The sequence below is a fragment of the Cebus imitator genome, unplaced genomic scaffold, assembly GCF_001604975.1.
Source record: "Cebus imitator isolate Cc_AM_T3 unplaced genomic scaffold, Cebus_imitator-1.0 Scaffold427, whole genome shotgun sequence".
NCBI classification, from domain to species: Eukaryota; Metazoa; Chordata; class Mammalia; order Primates; family Cebidae; genus Cebus; species Cebus imitator.
This window is the reverse complement of record NW_016107742.1, coordinates 955,607-974,242: the sequence shown is the minus strand read 5'-3', so window position 1 is coordinate 974,242 and position 18,636 is coordinate 955,607. Positions and strand designations below refer to the sequence as shown.

The following is an 18,636-nucleotide window of genomic DNA, read 5'->3' as shown; positions in this document are numbered from 1 at the left end:
GGCCTCCCAAAGTGCTGGGATTACAGGCTTGAGCCACCGCACCCGGCCTCAATTTTTTTTTTTAAGACAAGGTCTGGCTCTGTCACCCAGGCTAGAGTGCAGCGGCATGATCTCGGCTCATCGCAATCTCCGCCTCCTGGGTTTAAGTGATCAGCCTCAGCCTCCTGAGTAGTTGGGATGACAGGCATGCGCCACCACCATGCTCAGCTAATATTTGTATTTTTAGTAGAGACAGGGTTTTGCCATGTTGGCCAGGCTGGTCTCAAACTCCTGGGCTCAAGCGATCTGCCCACCTTGGCCTCCAAAGTGCCAGGATTACAGGTGTGAGCCACTGCACCCGGCTAATACAGTTCTTGATGTGCAGTAGAGACCAGAGGGAGCTGGTACAGCTCACTTGTTAAGTGTGGGCTTTGGAGTTACGTTATTGGTTGTGGGCTTATCTGTGAAATGGGGATATTAATGGTACTATGGTTCTGTTGTCGGCTTATTATGAAAATTAAATGATAATGTATGTGAAGTACTTATAACTGAGCACATAGTAAGCATTATCAAGTGTTTCATATGACTGATTATTAGTGAATGAATGAGGCCACTGGGGTTTTGGGATAGAGACTATGGAATATTCAAGAACCTTGGGGGCAGGATGGTGGATAGGCCTTTAGACCCTTCACCTGCCCACTTGGGAATTGGCCCTCCCACCCATTTTAGGAGCTTGGCCAGGAGGAGCTCTTCGTGGCAGTGGAGATGCTCTCAGCTGTGGTCCTGATTAACCGGGCCCTAGAGGCTCAGGATGCCAGTGGCTTCTGGAGCAGCCTGGTGAACCCCGCCACAGGCCTGGCTGAGGTGGAAGGAGAAAATGCCCAGCGGTGAGAAAGTCTTAGCCACACATTGGGAGTGAGGGATGGGGGAATGCAGCCAAGACTCAGCACTCTTCTGTTGGAGATTTGCCTGGTGCATGATGTCCCATTCTTGGGCCCAGGCCCACCCTCTGGGTCTGTTCACAGTTCCTTGGCCTGTGTTTCTTCCTGGGAGTGGATGGGTTCACAGTCATTCCTCTTTTCTTCATTGATTCATTCTTTCCTAGCAGATGTTAGAGTATCCGCCCATGTGCCAGATATTATTCTAGGTGCTGGGAAACAGCAGTGAACAAAACACCTTCTGCTCTTGTCAAACTTACATGCTAGTAGAGGGAGAGAGGTGATTAGAAAAGAAGAGGTGGCTGGGCGCAGTGGCTCACACCTATAATCCCAGCACTTTGGGAGGCCAAGGTGGGCGGATCACCTGAGCTTGGGAGTTCAAGACCAGCCTGAACAACATGGAGAAACCTTGTCTCTACTAAAAATACAAAATTAGCTGGGCATGGTGGCGCATGCCTGTAATCCCAACTACTCGGGAAGCTGAGGCAGGAGAATCACTTGAACCTGGGAGGCGGAGTTGCAGTGAGCTAAGATCGCACCGTTGCACTCCAGCCTGTGCAACAAGAGCAAAACTCCATCTCGATAAAAAAGAAAAGAAGAAGAGGTGTAGAGAAAAATAAAACAGGGCAAAGGGGGTAACGGGTAGAGACATAGTAGGGAAAGTTTTTTGGTTTTACATAATGTGGTTATGGAAAGCCTCTTTGCTGAGGAGGTCATTTTGAAAGAGATTTAAAGGGCATAAAGTGATGGCCATGAGGCTATGTGGGGCAGAGGCTTTGAGAAAGCCATGTGCGTGGTGTGTTCAAAGAACACCAGGAAGCCATTGTGGTGGAGTGAAGTGAGGAAGAAAGAGGAGTGGGAGATGAAGACAGTGTAGCAGAGGCCAGACCTTGTAGGACTGGTTTTTACTCTGAGTGAGGAAGGAAGCCACAGAAGAGCCAGGAGGGAGATGATCTGACCTACTTCGTTTATTTATTTTTAGAGACAGGGTCTTGCTCTGTCACCCAGGCTAGAGTGTAGTGGTGCAGTCACAGCTCATTGCAGCATTGAACTCCAGGCTTAGGAACTCCAGCGTAGGAAGGACTTCAGGCACATGCCACTATGCCCAGATAATTTTTGAACTCCAGCGTAGGACTACAGGCACATGCCACTATGCCCAGATAATTTTTGAACTTCAGCGTAGGACTACAGGCACATGCCACTATGTCCAGATAATTTTTGAACTCCAGCGTAGGACTACAGGCACATGCCATTATGTCCAGATAATTTTTGAACTCCAGCATAGGACTACAGGCACATGCCACTATGCCCAGATAATTTTTTAATTTTTTGTAGAGACAGGATCTCTCTATGTTGCCCAGGCTGGTCTTGAATTCCTGGGCTCAAACTGTCCTCCCACCTTGGCCTCCCAAAGTGTTGGGATTACAGGTTTGAGCCACTGTGCCCAGTGATCTGATCTACCTACCAGGATGATTCTGGCTGCTGTGCTGAGAACTGACTGCAGGAGTACAAAGAGAAAGCAGGGAGACCTGTTAGACAGCTATTGGAGTAATCTAGGCAAGAGATGTTGGGGGCTTGGCCTAGAGCGGTAGCAACGGAGATAGGGAAAAAAGGAGTCAGATTTCAGATACATTTTGAAAGTAAACTGACAAGATTTGGTTATGTGATAGATATGAGATTTAAGAGACAATGGAATTAGGTATGACTCCAAGATTTGGGGCAAGATGGGAGAGACCATGAGACACACAGGTTAAGCAGGGGAATCAGTTCAGATGTGAGCTGTTGGTTTTGAGGTGCTTGTTAGACATTGACTCGGAAATCACAAGGAGCTGGCTGGGATAAATGAATGGGCTGGAGGTGTGCTTTCAGGAGCAGATGGTGTTAAAGTCATGAGATTGGGTGAGATCACCTACGATGTGAGCATGCAGAGAGAAGAGGTCTGAAGACTGAAGACTGGAATGCTCCAATGTTTAGATGTCAGGGAGCAGCAGAGGTGTCTCAGAAAGAACAGCCTATGAGGCGAGAAGAGAACTCAAAGAATGTGGTGTCCTGGAGGCCAAGTGAGGAAAATCGTTCAAATGTTTCCCCTGACTTGTGACTGATGATTCACATGCTGCTCACCTCTCTGCCCTTCACCCCGCTGCCAGTTACTTCGATGCCCTGCTGAAACTGCGACAGGAGCGTGGGACAGACAAGGACTTCCTGAGCTGGAATGACCTGCAGGCCACCGTGAGCCAGGTCAATGCACAGGCCCAGGAAGAGATTGATAGTGAGTATAGTCTGGAGATGGCCCAGCTTAGGCAGTCCTGTCCCTTAGCCATAAGTCTAGGGGCCCTCACCCACCTACATCTCTCTTCCTTAGGGGTCCTCGCAGTCAGCCTCATCAATGAGGCTCTGGACAAAGGCAGCCCTGAGAAGACTCTGTCCGCCCTACTGCTTCCTGCAGCTGGCCTAGATGATGTCAGCCTCCCTGTTGCCCCGCGGTACCATCTCCTCCTCGTGGCAGCCAAAAGGCAGAAGGCCCAGGTGAAGTTAGGGCTGGCTGGTTGGTCATCAGAGCAGGAAGAACATTCCCTGTGGGTAGCACTGTACCTAGTCTGGCAGAGCTCTAGTCTGATGGACACAATGGCTTCTGGGAGAGGGTGAGGGGAGTGTTCCAATCTGGTAAAGGAGTATGGCCCCCATTGCCAGGGCAGGGGGCAGTCCATCGGAAGAGCACAGGCCTGGGAGCTAGAGAACCAGGCTGGATTTCCCACTCTGACCCTTCATGACCATGTGACCTTGAGCAAATCCCTTGATATCTCTGATCTCTGTTTACTCATCTGTAAAGTACTGCCTACCCTCGTCCTACCCAGCTCCCAGAATGAGGGTGAAAATCAAATAAATTGACAAATGGGATAGGGTTTTGAATCTAAAATGCCCTGAGTATATTGCAGTAGAGAGTGGTTGAGAGCTCAGGCTCCTGAGCCAGGCTACTGGAGCTTACGTCCTGGCAGCCCGACTCTGCGTGTGTTACTTAACCTCTCTTTGTCTCTGTTTCCTCACCTACAAGCTTGTGATGGTAATGAGCGTATCTCAGAGTTATGGGATGTAAGTGACAGTAGTAATGGCTAACATTGATTGAGTCCTCACTCTGTGCCAAACATCATTTTATGTGCTTTACAAGTATTAATGCATAAGAAAGTGCTTTAGAATACTGCCTGGCACATAGTCAGTACTCAATAAAATGTTAGTTTACAAAGTCTATTATTAATGGGGAGATTTGGGAAGGAATAGAACCTGGGGTTGTGTGAGGCAAGGGAGGGGACAAGCCTTTTTCAGTCTAACATTGTGGCAGGCATGGGCTTACTTGGCCTGGGGCCTCATATAATCTTCCCACTACCTTGTCAGGTAGAGGAGTGTGGAGCAAGAAAAGGAAGGAGAAGGTAAAGGTCAGGGTCAGGATTGGCCTGAGAAGGTATGCAGTGAGGCAGAGGGCAGTGGGGAGTGACCGCAGGTAAGCGGAGGCTCCAGTGTGGTCTATCCCTGGACATGGCTGAGGCACAAGGGCTGGGAATTGAGCTAGAAGGTGGTGGATGCTGAGTTTGAGGAGCTATGCAGAACCCCTGTGGTTCTGGAGGTGCTGTGGCCAAGCCAAATAGACTTGAAAGCCCAGTAGGAAAAGAGCCTTCTGAGCCTGGCAGCATCCCAGGGACCCACAGGCCACACATGCCCACATAGGGCAGTAATCCCAGGGAACCCCAGGCCACGCATACCCACGTAGGCCAGGAGAGCTGAGTGGAGATTGCCGTCCCTGTGGCTCCCAATGCCTGCCTACAGTTTGCTTCTCTTGGCATCTTGGCCTGGGAACCTGCAGAGACCAGCTTAGGGTCTCATCTTTTTTATCTCTCTCAATCTGCCAGGTGACAGGGGATCCTGGAGCTGTGCTGTGGCTTGAGGAGATCCGCCAGGGAGTGGTCAGAGCCAACCAGGACACAAATACAGCTCAGAAAAGTAAATGGACTGGGCAGGGGACCCTGGGAGGGGAGGGAAAGCGATGTGGGCGCAGCAGCAGCCCAGATGATCAGGTGGCCTCACTGGTCGCCTCCCACTCCCTTCAACCTCTGTGGGGAGGCAGGCCACAGTCAGAGCAGGAGGGCTGCTGTTTGGACTGCAGGGCGGGCTGCTGTTCCTGGCAGTCAGCGAGGCAGGAAATTCCCAGGAGGTGAGAATCCATAGTTCACCCACTGCCTTCCTCTATGCCTTCCTGTGGGCACTTTCCCTGTACTGTGGGCATGTGAGATCACGTGGTAGCCAGAAATCCCATTTCTGCTGGTAGCTTGAGTTTGGGTTCCAACAGTCAATCAGCTCTGGCTAGAAATGTCTAGACTTGGAGTGAGAGAAGAGGAATTGGCAGGGGTTTGAGGAAAATAGGAGAATCAGTACAAATAGACAGGGGTGTGCTGATGTGTGGTGCTGGTGGTGTTAGTTCTCAGTGGCTGGGGTCTCTCTGTCTTTCTGTCTGTCTGCTAGTGACTGGAAGGCAGATGCTACATCAGCCATTCCCACATCTTAGGCTCTCTACTCCTAAGAAACTGTCCCAGGCTCCTCTGCCCATGTCCTGCCTTTGTGCTTCTTTTCTGAGACAGGGTCTTGTTCTGTCACCCAGGCTAGAGGGCAGTGTACCACAATCTTGGTTCACTGCAACCTCAGCCTTTCGGGTTGAAGCAATCCTCCCACCTCAGACTCCTGAGTAGCTGGGACCACAGGCATGCGCTACCACACCTGGCTAATTTTTTTTTTTTTTTAGACAGTCTTTCTCTGTCATCCAGGATGGAGTGCAGCGGTGTGATCCTAGCTCACTGCTGCCTGTAACTCCTGGGCTCAAGTGATCCTCCCACCTCAGACTCCTGAGTAGCTGGGACCACAGGCATGCGCTACCACACCTGGCTAATTTTTTTTTTTTTTTTAGACAGTCTTTCTCTGTCATCCAGGATGGAGTGCAGCGGTGCAGTCTTGGCTCACTGTGATCTCCACCTCCCAGGTTCAAGCAATTCTCATGCCTCAGCCTCCTGAGTAGCTGGGATTATAGGCGACCACTACTGTGGCTGACTAATTTTTATATTTTTAGTACAGACGGGGTTTTACCATAGTGGCAAGGCCAGTCTCAAACTCCTGACCTCAGGTGATCCGCCCACCTTGGCCTCTCAAAGTGCTGGGATTACAGGCATGAGCCACCACACCCGGCCAATTTTTGTATTTTTTTTTTTTAAAGGTGGAGTTTCACCATAATGGCCAAGCTGGTCTTGAACTCCTGACCTCAGGTGATCCACCTACCTTGGCCTCCCAAAGTGCTAGGATTACAGGCATGAGCCACAGCACCCGGCCAATTTTTGTATTTTTAATAGACAGGGTTTTGCCGTGTTGGCCAGGCTAGTCTCGAACTCTTGAGCTCAAGTGATGTGCCTGCCTCAGCCTCCCAAAGTCTTGGGATCATAGGCGTGAGCCACTGCTCCGGGCCTCGACTTTTACACTCTGTTCAAACTGATTTCCCTTTTATCAAGCCCCAGCTCAGCCCAGCCCCACACTGCCTCCCTCAGGAGCGCTTCCTTGACTGCTGCCTTTCCCTCCAAGCACAGTTGCCTGCTGCTGCTTTTCATGTATGTGTCTCTGTCCATCCCGGGATCTTCCCATCTACTTTCAGACAGGATGATTTTGTGTCCTCTTATTGAATCCATCCCTAGCGGACAGGCCAAGGCCCAGGGGAGGGACTCGGGGGAAGGATTGATTGCTCTCTCCTGATTTCTCTGTCAGTGGCTCTTGGTGTGGCCGCCATCAATCAGGCCATCAAGGAGGGCAAGGCAGCCCAGACTGAGCGGGTGTTGAGGAACCCCGCAGTAGCCCTTCGAGGGGTAGTTCCCGACTGTGCCAAAGGCTACCAGCGAGCCCTGGAAGGTGTCATGGCAAAGAAACAGCGTCCAGGTAAGGGCCCCAGCCTGACCCTCATCTTCCCTGCCTGCCCCTTGCCTGCTCTGAATCTTCTCTGCTTGCTTGGTTTCTGCTTAGCAGACACAGCCTTCTGGGTTCAACATGACATGAAGGATGGCACTGCCTACTACTTCCATCTGCAGACCTTCCAGGGGACCTGGGAACAACCCGCTGGCTGCCGCCTCAACACCTCTCACCTGACCTGGGAGGAGATCCAGGTTGGCAGAGCCCCTGTAAGGATAGGGAATCTCAGACGTGAATGTCCTGAAGAAGAGGCTCCCACTCCCCAAAAGACCACAGCATCTCTCTCCTGCCCCCACAGTCAGCTGTCACCAAGGTCACTGCTGCCTATGACCGCCAACAGCTCTGGAAGGCCAACGTCAGCTTTATCATCCAGCTCCAGGCCCGCCTCCGTGGCTTTCTAGTTCGGCAGAAGTTTGCTGAGCGTTCCCACTTTCTGAGGACCTGGCTCCCAGCAGTCATCAAGATCCAGGTGGCAGGCTCTGGCTTTCTCAGTCTTCAGGGCCTGGGTTTATCTGGGCTCCAGGGTATCCACCCTACTTCCTTTTTACTGAGTGGGCATGGGAATGATCTTTTGGCCTCTGAATAGTAGTGGTTAAGAGCATAGGTTCTGGAGCCAGACCATGTACATTTGAATCCCAGCTCCACCACCTCTTAGCTGTGTGACCCTGGCAAGTTACTTACTCTCCCTCAGTTTCCTCACTGGTCCCTCAGTCTTCTCCTCTGAAAAATAGGGATAATGATTCCTATAGAGTTGTTATGAGGATTAAGTTAGGTAATATCTCAAGTGTTTATAAACAGTGCCTTGGAGGTAGGTAAGAACACGGTAGAAGTTACCGTGCTAGTTATATCATCATCATCGCTATCCAGAGAGTCAGAGCTGCTTTTTAGCTTCCCCAAGGGAAGAGTGAAATAAGATTTAGCTGGGCGCGGTGGCTCACGCCTGTGATTGCAGCCACTCAGGAGGCTGAGGTAAGAGGATTGCATGAGGCCAGGAGTTTGAGGCTGAAATGATTTGTAACGGCACCAGTGCACTCCAGCCTGGGCAACAGAGCAAGGCCCTGTCTCTACAAGCGTGTGTGTGTGTGTGTGTGTGTGTGTGTGTGTGTGTGTGTGTGTGTATTTAGTAAGACATCAGGGCTTAGACACCAGGAGGGCTCAAAGAGGTGGCGGCGGTTAAACAGAAAAGGAGTGGAATATCCTTTAGGAAAAGAAGAGTCTTCTACCTTTTCTCTCCAACCAGCCCTTCCCATTTTTATTCTTTCAACCCGTGAATGGCCTCTGAGACTGACCCACAAGTAAGTGAGACATGAGGTCGGTAGGGAAGATAGCCAGAGGCACTGCAAGCCTGGAATGATAAGCAGAGACCTTCCCAGGCAGATGTGATCTGGAGGGCCTCATGGAGGTGCTGGCAATGTAAAGATGTTTTCATAAACTTCTTTGAATGCCAAGAGCATGCCACTTGGCACTGGGCAAGGGTGGGAGATGGATGTGAGGCCCACGGGTTAGTGAGCACATCTCTCCCCTCACAGAAATTGGAGTACACTTGATGCTAGACATTGTGATAGGAGGGACTTGAAGACAACACCAGAGAAGCCCAAGGGAGACGGATGTGCAGACCGGGACTGGCAAATGGCCCTTGATGATGACCGAGGGTGTGGGGGGGTAACTGAGAGCTCAGGCTTTGGGGTCAGAAGCTGGAGTTTGCCTCCCTACCACTTCTGGGTCATATGACACTGGGCACCTTACTTAAGCCCTCTCTAGCGCTCAGTTTCCTCATTCATAATGATGGCACTCACCTCATATGCTGATTGGGAGGATTAAATAGGAAAATCACATGCAGCACTTAGCATGGTAAGTGCTCTGTTGGTAGGATCCATTATGAGATTTTGTTTTCAGGGCATTGGTCCCAGAACTCAATACAAACTTTAGTGATCTGTATTTAGTGGTCTGAATCATGGGATTTCTCCCTCCTGAGCCCAGACTGGAATTTCACACCAAGGCAATGAAAAACCACACCAACAGTGGGAGAGAAGATGGAGTCAGAGGGACCATTTGTCACTAGTACCAAACTTGTGTGGGCTCTGGCCTGGGTCCTGGGAGACAGAGAAAGGGAGAGGCAGTCCAGAGCCTTGAGCCTCTTGTCCTCCAGCAATGGGGAAATGAGAATCCAAAATGAGGCTGCCTGGGTGTGCTGAGACTTTATCTGCTAAAAGCTTTGACCCTGGCCAGAACCCCATCCAGGGTCCTGTATTCTAACCAATTCAGAGGCCTTAAGGAGTCTGGTGGAAGTTGGTAGTGGGTAAGAGCAGAGAGCAGACCACTATGCCTTTTCCCACAGCAACTTCCCAGGTAGTACCTGGAGGAGGAGAGGAAAGAGCCCTGAGGGCAGGCATGGAAATGGGGCTTCCTGGCCTCTAGACTCTAACATGGACAACTGGCATCATGGACCAAGCTATCCTCTTTTACATCCTATCCCAACAGAGGGGCCATGTAAGCCTTGAGGGAAAGCTGGCAGAACCGGCTTTAGGAAGGGCTGGGAGCAACTGAATAAAAGGGGTTGCTTCCAAGTCTTACCAAACTGAGACAATGTCAGTGGTAGAGTGTCTCCCAGGGCCTGTGTACTAGGAGATGCTGGACATAGGCCCTAAAAGACAGGAAGGGCCAAGGATGGTGTCTCACGCCTGTAACCTCAGCACTTGGGAAGGCCGAGGTGGGAGGATCACTTGAGCTGAGGAGTTAAGACTGGCTTAGACAACATAGTAAGACCCCATCTCTACAGAACATAAAGAATTAATCAGGCATGGTGACACATGCCTGTGATTCCAGCTACTTAGGAGGCTGAGGAGAAAGGACCACTTGAGCCCAGGAGGTTGAGGCTGCAGTGAGCCATGACGGAACCACTGCACTCCAGTCTGGGTGACAGAGCAAGACCCTGTCTCAAAAAAAAAAGATGGGAAGGATTTCAGTGAGTAGAGGTAGGGCTGGGGGCAAGGGTGGGTATAAAAGGTTCAGGGACAGAAAACTATAAGGCATGTTTAGAAGAAAATGAAAAGTCTGATGCATCTAGAATCCTTAAGAAAGTGGGGCCAGTGGAAAGTCAAAGAGGGAGTATGGGGTCAGATGGTTGAGAACTCGGAATAAAGGGAAAAGGCTCCTAGGAAGGGGACTGGAATGGAAGAGGGCCTTGATATTTGTGTTTTAGAGACCATATGAGGCATGATTTGTGAAGATGTCAGTTGGACTCTTTGCAGCAGGTCAGCTAGGGGAGAGGCCATCAGCCTGACAGCTGAATGACTGAAGACCTTGGAAGATTTGCTGAGAGCTAGGGTCAGGAGCTGGATTGTGTTGTAAAGAGAGTGTGAGTTATGAGAGCATTAGTGACCTCCTGCCCAGGTGGCCGCTGGTGGAGATGGTGAGCACACGGCTCTGTGCCTAAACACACTTCCCATCCACACAACTGCATGCATTTCCAGACTGCACTCTTCCCACTTTCTGTGCACATGAGGGAGGGCGGAGTGTGTGATAGGGTGTGGGTGGTCTGCATATGGGTGTATGAGTGTATTTTAGGCTGATATGGTACATACTTTGGTGAAGTTGGTGAGTAGGTGTATGCTTTATTATCTTAACGGCCTATATCTTATAGTTGAGTTTCTGTGAAGAGGTGTTGGTTAGGGGTGTGTGGGTGTGGGTGTGTGGGTGTTTGCGCTGGGACCAGGGAGTATGGCAGAGGGCATTGTTGGCTGTGTGCAGCCATCTGGTCTTCCCTATGAAGTTGGAAGTTCTTTGGGAACAGGGCCTTTCCCCTTCTATTTAGCTGCCCCCTTCCATTCCCTGAAGGGCCCAGGACAAGGATTTTTCTAAAAGCCTCTCTGGCCAAAGGAGACCTGCTTGTGTTACTTGCCTTTCTCTCCTGATGTGTAGGCTCATTGGCGGGGTTATAGACAGCGGAAGATTTACCTGCAGCGGCTGCAGTATTTTAAAGCAAACCTGGATGCCATAATCAAGGTAGCTACGGTGGTTGTGGCAGGTTCCTCTCTCTCTTGAAGGGCCCTCTGAGAACGATCTTGTAGTCCTGTCACCTCTTCTTGACCTCTTAATTTGTCTGAGTTGGCCTGGGACTGAGGGTGGGCCCCAAGCTGGAGCTGAGGCAGTGTGTTTCTCCTCCCAGATCCAGGCCTGGGCCCGGATGTGGGCAGCTCGGAGGCAATACCTGAGGCGTCTGCACTACTTCCAGAAGAATGTGAGTGTTGCCTTGCTCCCCCTGCCCACATACCCAACCTTTACCCACGAGACTAGAGCAAGGGCAGGCAGCCAGCCTTTTCCCATCCGTGTTTGTGGCAGGTTAACTCCATTGTGAAGATCCAGGCATTTTTCCGAGCCAGGAAAGCCCGGGATGACTACAGGATATTAGGTGAGCTGCCTGATCCATCCTTTCCAGCTGATGGGAGGGAGAGGACCCCATAGAGCCAGGCAGGTCTAGACGTCCTTCTGGGACTGCACAGCAGGTAAGGGGAAGGTTGTCAGAAGTTGTCTGTGCAGAAACGTGGAATGGGTTGTAACAAAAGCCACTCTGCTCATCGCAATCACAAATAGCCTTGTCACAGCGAAAGTTCCTCTAACAGGCTCTTTGTGTACCAGGCTTAGATTATCTACGTATTGCTACCACCAAAGCAAAAAGAAAAGGATCTTGCTTCTTTCCCTAGGGTTCAACCTTCTCCCCTCCAACCTCTGTGGCCCAGCACAAACAAGGCCTGGTGAGGTACATAGAGTCCATTCTGTGGTGTGGGGAATGTGAGAAGCACTCAAGGGGGGGCCATCTTCCTGCTCCATATTCCCCATTAGCCTTAAAGAGGTCCTTCCTGGCCCTTGATCTTCAAGTTCAGAAGCCCAGCAAATGGCATCCCCTTCTTTTTTGTGAAATTGATAAGTAGTCCATTTCCACATTCACCTCTAGCCCCCTGGGTTCCTAAAGCAGTAGGCCCCTTTCTTTCCTGGCCTTGAGGCTGTACTCGGGCTTCTGGTGAAATGTCCTGCTCAGGAATCCTCTCCTTCACCTCCTCAGTCCTTCTTTGCCCTGTCCTGCCCCCAGGGGCTTTGCCTGTCCCTTCTCTGGCCATATACACTCAGGCCATCTGCTTCCTCGTAAGAAGCTCCCTTCTCTCCTCTCTCCCCAGCCTGGTGCTTTCTATTTTGTCTCTTTGGTTACACTAATACCATTGTCCTGGCCATTCTTGGTATCTTTTTCTTCTCTTCATTTCATGGTTTTTCTGGAAGAACTTGTTTTTCCCTAGTGCTGTCTCCTGACTTCACTGGCCCCCAAACTCTACTCAGAGCTCTGCCATTTACTAGCTGTGTAGCTCTAGGCAAGTTACTTAACATCTATCTATCTATCTATCTATCTGTCTGTCTATTTATTTATTTATTTATTTGAGACAGAGTCTCTGTCACCCTGGCTGGAGCGCAGTGGCACGATCACAGCTCACTGCAGCCTCAACCTTCTAGGCTCAAGTGATCCTTCCACCTCAGCCTCCTGAGTACTGGGACTGCAGGTGTACCCCACCACACCTGGCTAACTTTTGATTTTTTTGTAGAGATGGGGTCTCTCCATTTTGCCCAGGCTGGTCTCAAACTCCTGAGCTCATGTGATCCACTTGCCTTAGCCACCCAAAGTGTCGGGATTACAGGCATGAGATACTGCGCGCGGCCACTTAACTTCCTTATTGCCCACTTTTCTCCTTTATAAACTGGAGATAATGCTAATACCTATCTTGTAGGGCTGTTTTGAGGATAAAATGACTTCATATGCTGTATTTCATCGAATCCAAGATGCCATGAATTGACTTGGATTCTACTCTTCTTCACTCCTCAAAGATTTGTCCACAGCCCAGGTGTGGTGGCTCACACCAGTAATCCCAGCACTTTGGGAGGTCAAGGCAGGAAGATCCCTTGAGGTCAGGAGTTTAAGACCAGCATGACCAACATGGTAAAACCCCATCTCTACTAAAAATACAAAAAGTAGCCATACGTGGTGACTGGCACCTGTAATCCCAGCTACTTGGGAGGCTGGAGCAGGAGAATCTCTTGAGCTAGGGAGGCAGAGGTTGCAGGGAGCTGAGATTGCAGGACTGAATTTCAGCCTGGGCAACAGTGAGACTCTGTCTAAAAAAAAAAAAAATTGTTCCCCTACTATACCCAGATTAATCCATTAAACCTGTACATGTGATCTTGTCACCCACCTACTTAAGACTTACCATGATTCCCTGTTGCCCTGAGGATAAAGCCCAATCTCCTAAGCACAGCTTTAGGGCTGTCTGTGATCTAGCCTTTCCCAGTACCTCTAACCTCACTGACCTGCCCCTCACTACCTGCACCTTCTGCACTGTGTTCCAGATACAGTGGACTTCCAGCACTCCCTACATTCACCCTTTCCACCTCCTTTCCACCAGCATCAGGGGATCTTACCTCATCCTTGCAGTGTTTCTTCACTCCCCAGGTGGGATTGGATGACTCGCTTTTGTTTTCCCAAAGATCCCCATGCTTACTTCTCTCAAAGTGCTAACCACATTGCAGTGAATTGTGGTTTATTTGTCTAGTTCTCCTACTAGATTGCCTTTAAGGACAGGGACTGGTTTTATTCATCTTCCAGATCTGACTCTTTCATTTATTACTAGCTGTGTAACGTAGGGCAAGTTGCTTACCTTCTCTGAGTCTCAGAGTTATCATTGGTAAGAGAGGATCATTGCAGACCACCTCACAGGTGGTCTTAAGTGTAAAGCACTTAGAACAGTTTCTGTCTCATAGTAAACATTATAGGTATTAGTTGCTATTTTGTTGTTATTTCCAATAAATTAGCTCAGATAATTTTCTTTTTTGCTCAAATACCAATTCCAGAGGTGATTCAAGGAGAATCACCAGCTAGCTCTGACGTCCCCTATATTATAAAGCCCACTGTCCATCCCATCTGTGCTTCCTGGTATGCACAGAAACTCCTGGCAGAGGAGCACTGTGAGGGCAAGTGGGGCTGAGTGGTGGCTGGCAGGTAGGGGGAAGAGGAGCAGGTTGGCCCAGCAGAAGTGAGTAGTAATTGAGGTAGACTTGGGAGGTCTGAGAGGATCATCAGAGGGAGCTGTGGCTCTGGCTTTGGTGTCAGAGGTCCCTGGGATAGGCCCAGGCTGGGGTGAATCAGAGGGAGGGGAAAAGCAGCTATTATGTCATCCCCGGTTATAAGACAGGGAGCTCAGGGACAGGCCTGGCTGGGAGGCTACCCACTGCCCTCCAAGTGTAAGCAGAACCAGTTAGAAGAGGACTCGGGTTGAGGACCTACTGATCCTAAGCAGAATGGGGACTGGGATGTGCTGACTCTGGGGCAGGGGCTGGCCAGAAGGCCTCTGATGAGGCATCCTAATCCTGATGCCTCCTCCCTTCCTCCCAGTGCATGCACCCCACCCTCCTCTCAGTGTGGTACGCAGATTTGCCCATCTCATGAATCAAAGCCAGCAGGACTTCTTGGCTGAGGCAGAGCTGCTGAAGCTCCAGGAGGAAGTAGTTAGGAAGATCCGATCCAATCAGCAGCTGGAGCAGGACCTCAACATCATGGACATCAAGATTGGCCTGCTGGTGAAGAACCGGATCACTCTGCAGGTCAGGGGCCCACCAGTCCTCTCCTCCCCAGATCTGCCTGCCTCTGGAGATGTGATGCTAGCCATTCTCTGCTTCCTAATCATTTTTTTTCAAAATGGTGTGGGTTTTATCACCTGACTCAGGTCCTTGTTCCAGTGGCCCTCTGCCATTCTAATAAATCATTTTGAGGGACCCATGACAGAGTAGAAAGAGCCTAGAATTGGGATGCCTGGCTCTGCTGATTCCTAGGGATGGGGCTGTGGGTAGTCATTTAACTTCTAAGTCTGTTTTCTCATTAGCAAACTGGGAATAATGAGAATATCCACCTCTCCAGGCCAAATATAGATATGAAAGCTCTTTGAATAATAAATTACCATACAAATATGCAGTATCAGGGTAGTAGTGATATCTCCATCTCAAATGTGTGTAACAGTCTAATAAGAAATGATAGCAAAAGCCAAATAGACACAGTCCTCAGCCTGGCAACCCATTTCTCTTTGAGGACTCACTCCCATGACAGGAGAGAAACCAGATGGAGTCTCAGGGTACTAGGAGGGGCCCTTCCTCACCCTAGAACTGCTTCTCTCCCCCAGCTTATGCCTATTCCCTGAGCAACAGAAAACCCTGGCTCTTCAAGGCACTGCTTCTAGACCATATGTTCTGTGCCCTGGGATGGCCTGTGCTGGTTGTATCATCCGCTCCTCCACCCCTGCAGGAAGTGGTCTCCCACTGCAAGAAGCTGACCAAGAGGAATAAGGAACAGCTGTCAGATATGATGGTTCTGGACAAGCAGAAGGGATTAAAGTCGCTGAGCAAAGAGAAACGGCAGAAACTAGAAGCATACCAACACCTCTTCTACCTGCTCCAGGTTAGCAGAGGACTTTCCAAGGAGAAGTTTCTCCTATCTCCTGAGGGTCTGAGACTTCAAGGCTTTCTTGTCTGTGCCTTTAGCACCATGCAAGGTGTCCTTTCCCATAACCTTAATTCCTTATCCCCAGGAAAAGAGACTACCTCTTCCCCTGTTTGTCTGAAATGTTACTAGCACCTAGAGAAAGTGTGATAGTGCTTTCTCCATTCCGGGTTTCCATCAGGGGAAAGCCCTTCCTTACCCTATCACTAGTCCTCAAGGTGCATGGTCAGCCATTCCTGTCTCCCCTTTTGCTTGCAGACTCAGCCCATCTACCTGGCCAAGCTGATCTTTCAGATGCCGCAGAACAAAACCACCAAGTTCATGGAGGCAGTGATTTTCAGCCTATACAACTATGCCTCCAGCCGCCGAGAGGCCTATCTCCTGCTCCAGCTGTTCAAGACAGCACTCCAGGAGGAAATCAAGTAGGCTCTCCAGACACAAAGAAATGGGGAGAGAACGGGTTAAGAGATGCCCCTGTTGGCTCCTTCATAAGATGACAGCTTGTTGAGGTTTAAGGGTAGAAATGGAATAAGAAGACCTCTTTTCTCCACCTCCTGTGGAGAAACTGTAAAACATCTGGGACAGCACAGTGGGGGGATATGGCTACATGCTAGCACAAAGGATGAGAGAGAGATATCAGGATATTCCTTAAAAGGGGGACACCAGAGCAGGCTTGAGAGCCAAAATCTCAAAAAGGAAAAGCAATGATTTGTCTTACACAAAGGCAGAGGACTAGCTTCAATGACCTCTTGAACCACAGGTCAAAGGTGGAGCAGCCCCAAGACGTGGTGACAGGCAACCCAACAGTGGTGAGGCTGGTGGTGAGATTCTACCGTAATGGGCGGGGACAGAGTGCCCTGCAGGAGATTCTGAGCAAGGTTATCCAGGACGTGCTGGAGGACAAAGTGCTCAGCATCCACACAGACCCTGTCCACCTCTATAAGAATTGGATCAACCAGACTGAGGCCCAGACAGGGCAGCGCAGGTGAGCACAAGGGCAGAGGGAGAGCTCTCTCTGATCAGCTGCATCTTGGACCTTACTGGGGAAGCTTGGGTGTACTTTGAAGGTGGCATATAAATGGGCATGCTGATTTATGCAAATATGACACCAGCTTTGTAGGCATGAATAAGGTAGTCTTTTAGACCCCCTCTGATAATTAACATGAAACTGATGTAAATGACTCCAGACCTGGTGGGCTTAACATAAAATTAGTACAGATGAATATGCAAATGTGCTTAATTGCTATGTCAGTGCTTGCAAATGATATGTCAGATTTGCTGGGAGTAGGGCCAAGCATGGTGACTCACGCCTGTAATCTCAGCACTTTGGGAGACCCAGGCAGGAGGATCACCTGAGGTCAGGAGTTTGAGACCAGCCTGGCCAACATGGTGAAACCCCATCTCTACTGAAAATACAAAAATTAGCTGAGCATTGTGGCACGCTCCTGTAGTCCCAGCTACTCGGGAGGCTGAGGCAGAAGAATCGCTTGAACCCAGGAGGTGGAGGTTGCAGTGAGCAGAGATCAGGCTATTGCACTCCAGCTGTGGGTGACAGAGTGAGATTCTTGTCTCGAAAAAAAATATTTGCTGGGAGTTAGGATCTAGACTCCTATTGATAGAGGTATAGATGAATATCTTTATTTACAGATGAATAGGCAAACGAGATAATGGTAGAAATAGATTGGCTTTACAGCCTGGGGTCACTGCTCAGGTCCCTAGGTAGTAGGGAAACCTAGGCACTGAGGCCAGCAGGCAATCCTGGTGCCTGCTCTGGATGGCACAGGAGACTTTAGGTGAGGGAACTCTAAGGCCCTGGCCCAGCCTCCCCATGGTTCCAAACTGCCAAAGACTATTTGCAGCACAGCCCCCGACTTGTCATCTGTTCCCCTTAGAAATGTCCATAGATTCCAGATTCTCCATTCCTTCCTACATTCTTTCAGCTTCCCTGTAGATACTCCAACTGTCTTCCTCACCTCCCAGCTGCATCTCTCCAGTCCTTTCTCTCATTCTGACCCTTTCTTCCTTAGGATGTTGGGCTCCCCTTAGCACATCTGTATCAGATGTTACTGTTGGACAAGAGTTTAAGGAATAGGGCCTTGGGGAAGGAGGCCATTGGAGGGGACTTCTGCTTATATCTTGTCTCTCTCTGCTCATAGCTGTCTCCCCTATGACGTCACCCCGGAGCAGGCCTTGAGCCACCCCGAGGTCCAGAGACGACTGGACATCTCCTTACGCAACCTCCTCACCATGACTGATAAGTTCCTTGTAGCCATCACCTCATCTGTGGACCAAATTCCGTATGTGCAACAGCCCCACCCCAACCTACACGTGAGATTTCAAGAGGGCCAGGCCACCGTGGGAGCAGAGCAGGGTGACAGTCCTGCAGGGAGGGAGATGGAGCCAGGGCTACTCAGAGGGGTTCCTGGAGAGATGTGGGGAATGCTCGAAGCTCCTGCTAGAGAGCTGAGCTGAAAGACAGCAGGTCTGTGTGTGGCCTGATAGGATGTCAGTGGAGCCAGGGGAGGGACTCTAAAGTGATCTCAGGGACACTTGATTATCTGAGCGCAAATGAGGAGAAAATGAGGCTCTTCAGTTCCCAATATCAAAAATAAATATTTTAAGCCCATAAAGTACTTTATAGTTCTCTCCTTTCTTAAAATGTAGTCAATAAATTTGGTTTTCTACATTTATTTTTGACACATAATAATTGTATATATTCATAGAGTACAGTGTGATGTTTCAATACATGTATACATTGTACAATGAATGATCAAATCAGGGTAATTAACATATCTGTTACCTCAAACATTTATTTCTTTGTGGTTGAGAACATTCAAAATCCTCTCTTATAGCTATTTTGAGGTATACAATACATGATTATCAACTGTAGTCACCCTGTGTGCAATAGAGCAGAGAGCTTACTCTTCCTACCTGACTGATTGTGTACCCATTGACCAGCCTCTCCCATCCTCTCTCTCCCGCCCACCCTCTCCAGGCTCTGGTAACCACCACTCTACTCTATACTCCTATGAAATCACCTTGTTTAGATTCCACCCATGAGTGAGATCATGCAGTATTTGTCTGTGTTTGGCTTAACACAAACCTCTAGGTTCACCTATGTTGTCAAAAATTCTTTTTTTTTTTTTTTTTTTTTCTTTTTTTTTTTTTTTTTTTTTTTTTTTTTTTTTTTTTTTTTTT

General features: G+C 49.5%; 1 protein-coding gene across 3 annotated transcripts in view; it reads left to right on the top strand.

Annotated features, from left to right (window-relative positions):
• IQGAP3 (IQ motif containing GTPase activating protein 3) overlaps window positions 1-18,636 on the top strand; it is a 45,967-nt gene that overhangs the window by 16,425 nt on the left and 10,906 nt on the right. For all 3 annotated transcript variants that reach the window (XM_037731878.1, XM_017510018.2, XM_037731879.1), the window contains exons 13-27: window positions 709-866; window positions 3,065-3,186; window positions 3,280-3,443; window positions 4,820-4,910; window positions 6,711-6,878; window positions 6,963-7,102; window positions 7,207-7,377; window positions 10,830-10,913; window positions 11,077-11,148; window positions 11,250-11,319; window positions 14,341-14,549; window positions 15,244-15,396; window positions 15,697-15,860; window positions 16,199-16,423; window positions 17,595-17,735. In XM_037731878.1, the coding sequence (XP_037587806.1) occupies window positions 709-866; window positions 3,065-3,186; window positions 3,280-3,443; window positions 4,820-4,910; window positions 6,711-6,878; window positions 6,963-7,102; window positions 7,207-7,377; window positions 10,830-10,913; window positions 11,077-11,148; window positions 11,250-11,319; window positions 14,341-14,549; window positions 15,244-15,396; window positions 15,697-15,860; window positions 16,199-16,423; window positions 17,595-17,735 (2,132 nt within the window). The remainder of the gene's footprint in view (window positions 1-708; window positions 867-3,064; window positions 3,187-3,279; window positions 3,444-4,819; window positions 4,911-6,710; window positions 6,879-6,962; window positions 7,103-7,206; window positions 7,378-10,829; window positions 10,914-11,076; window positions 11,149-11,249; window positions 11,320-14,340; window positions 14,550-15,243; window positions 15,397-15,696; window positions 15,861-16,198; window positions 16,424-17,594; window positions 17,736-18,636) is intronic.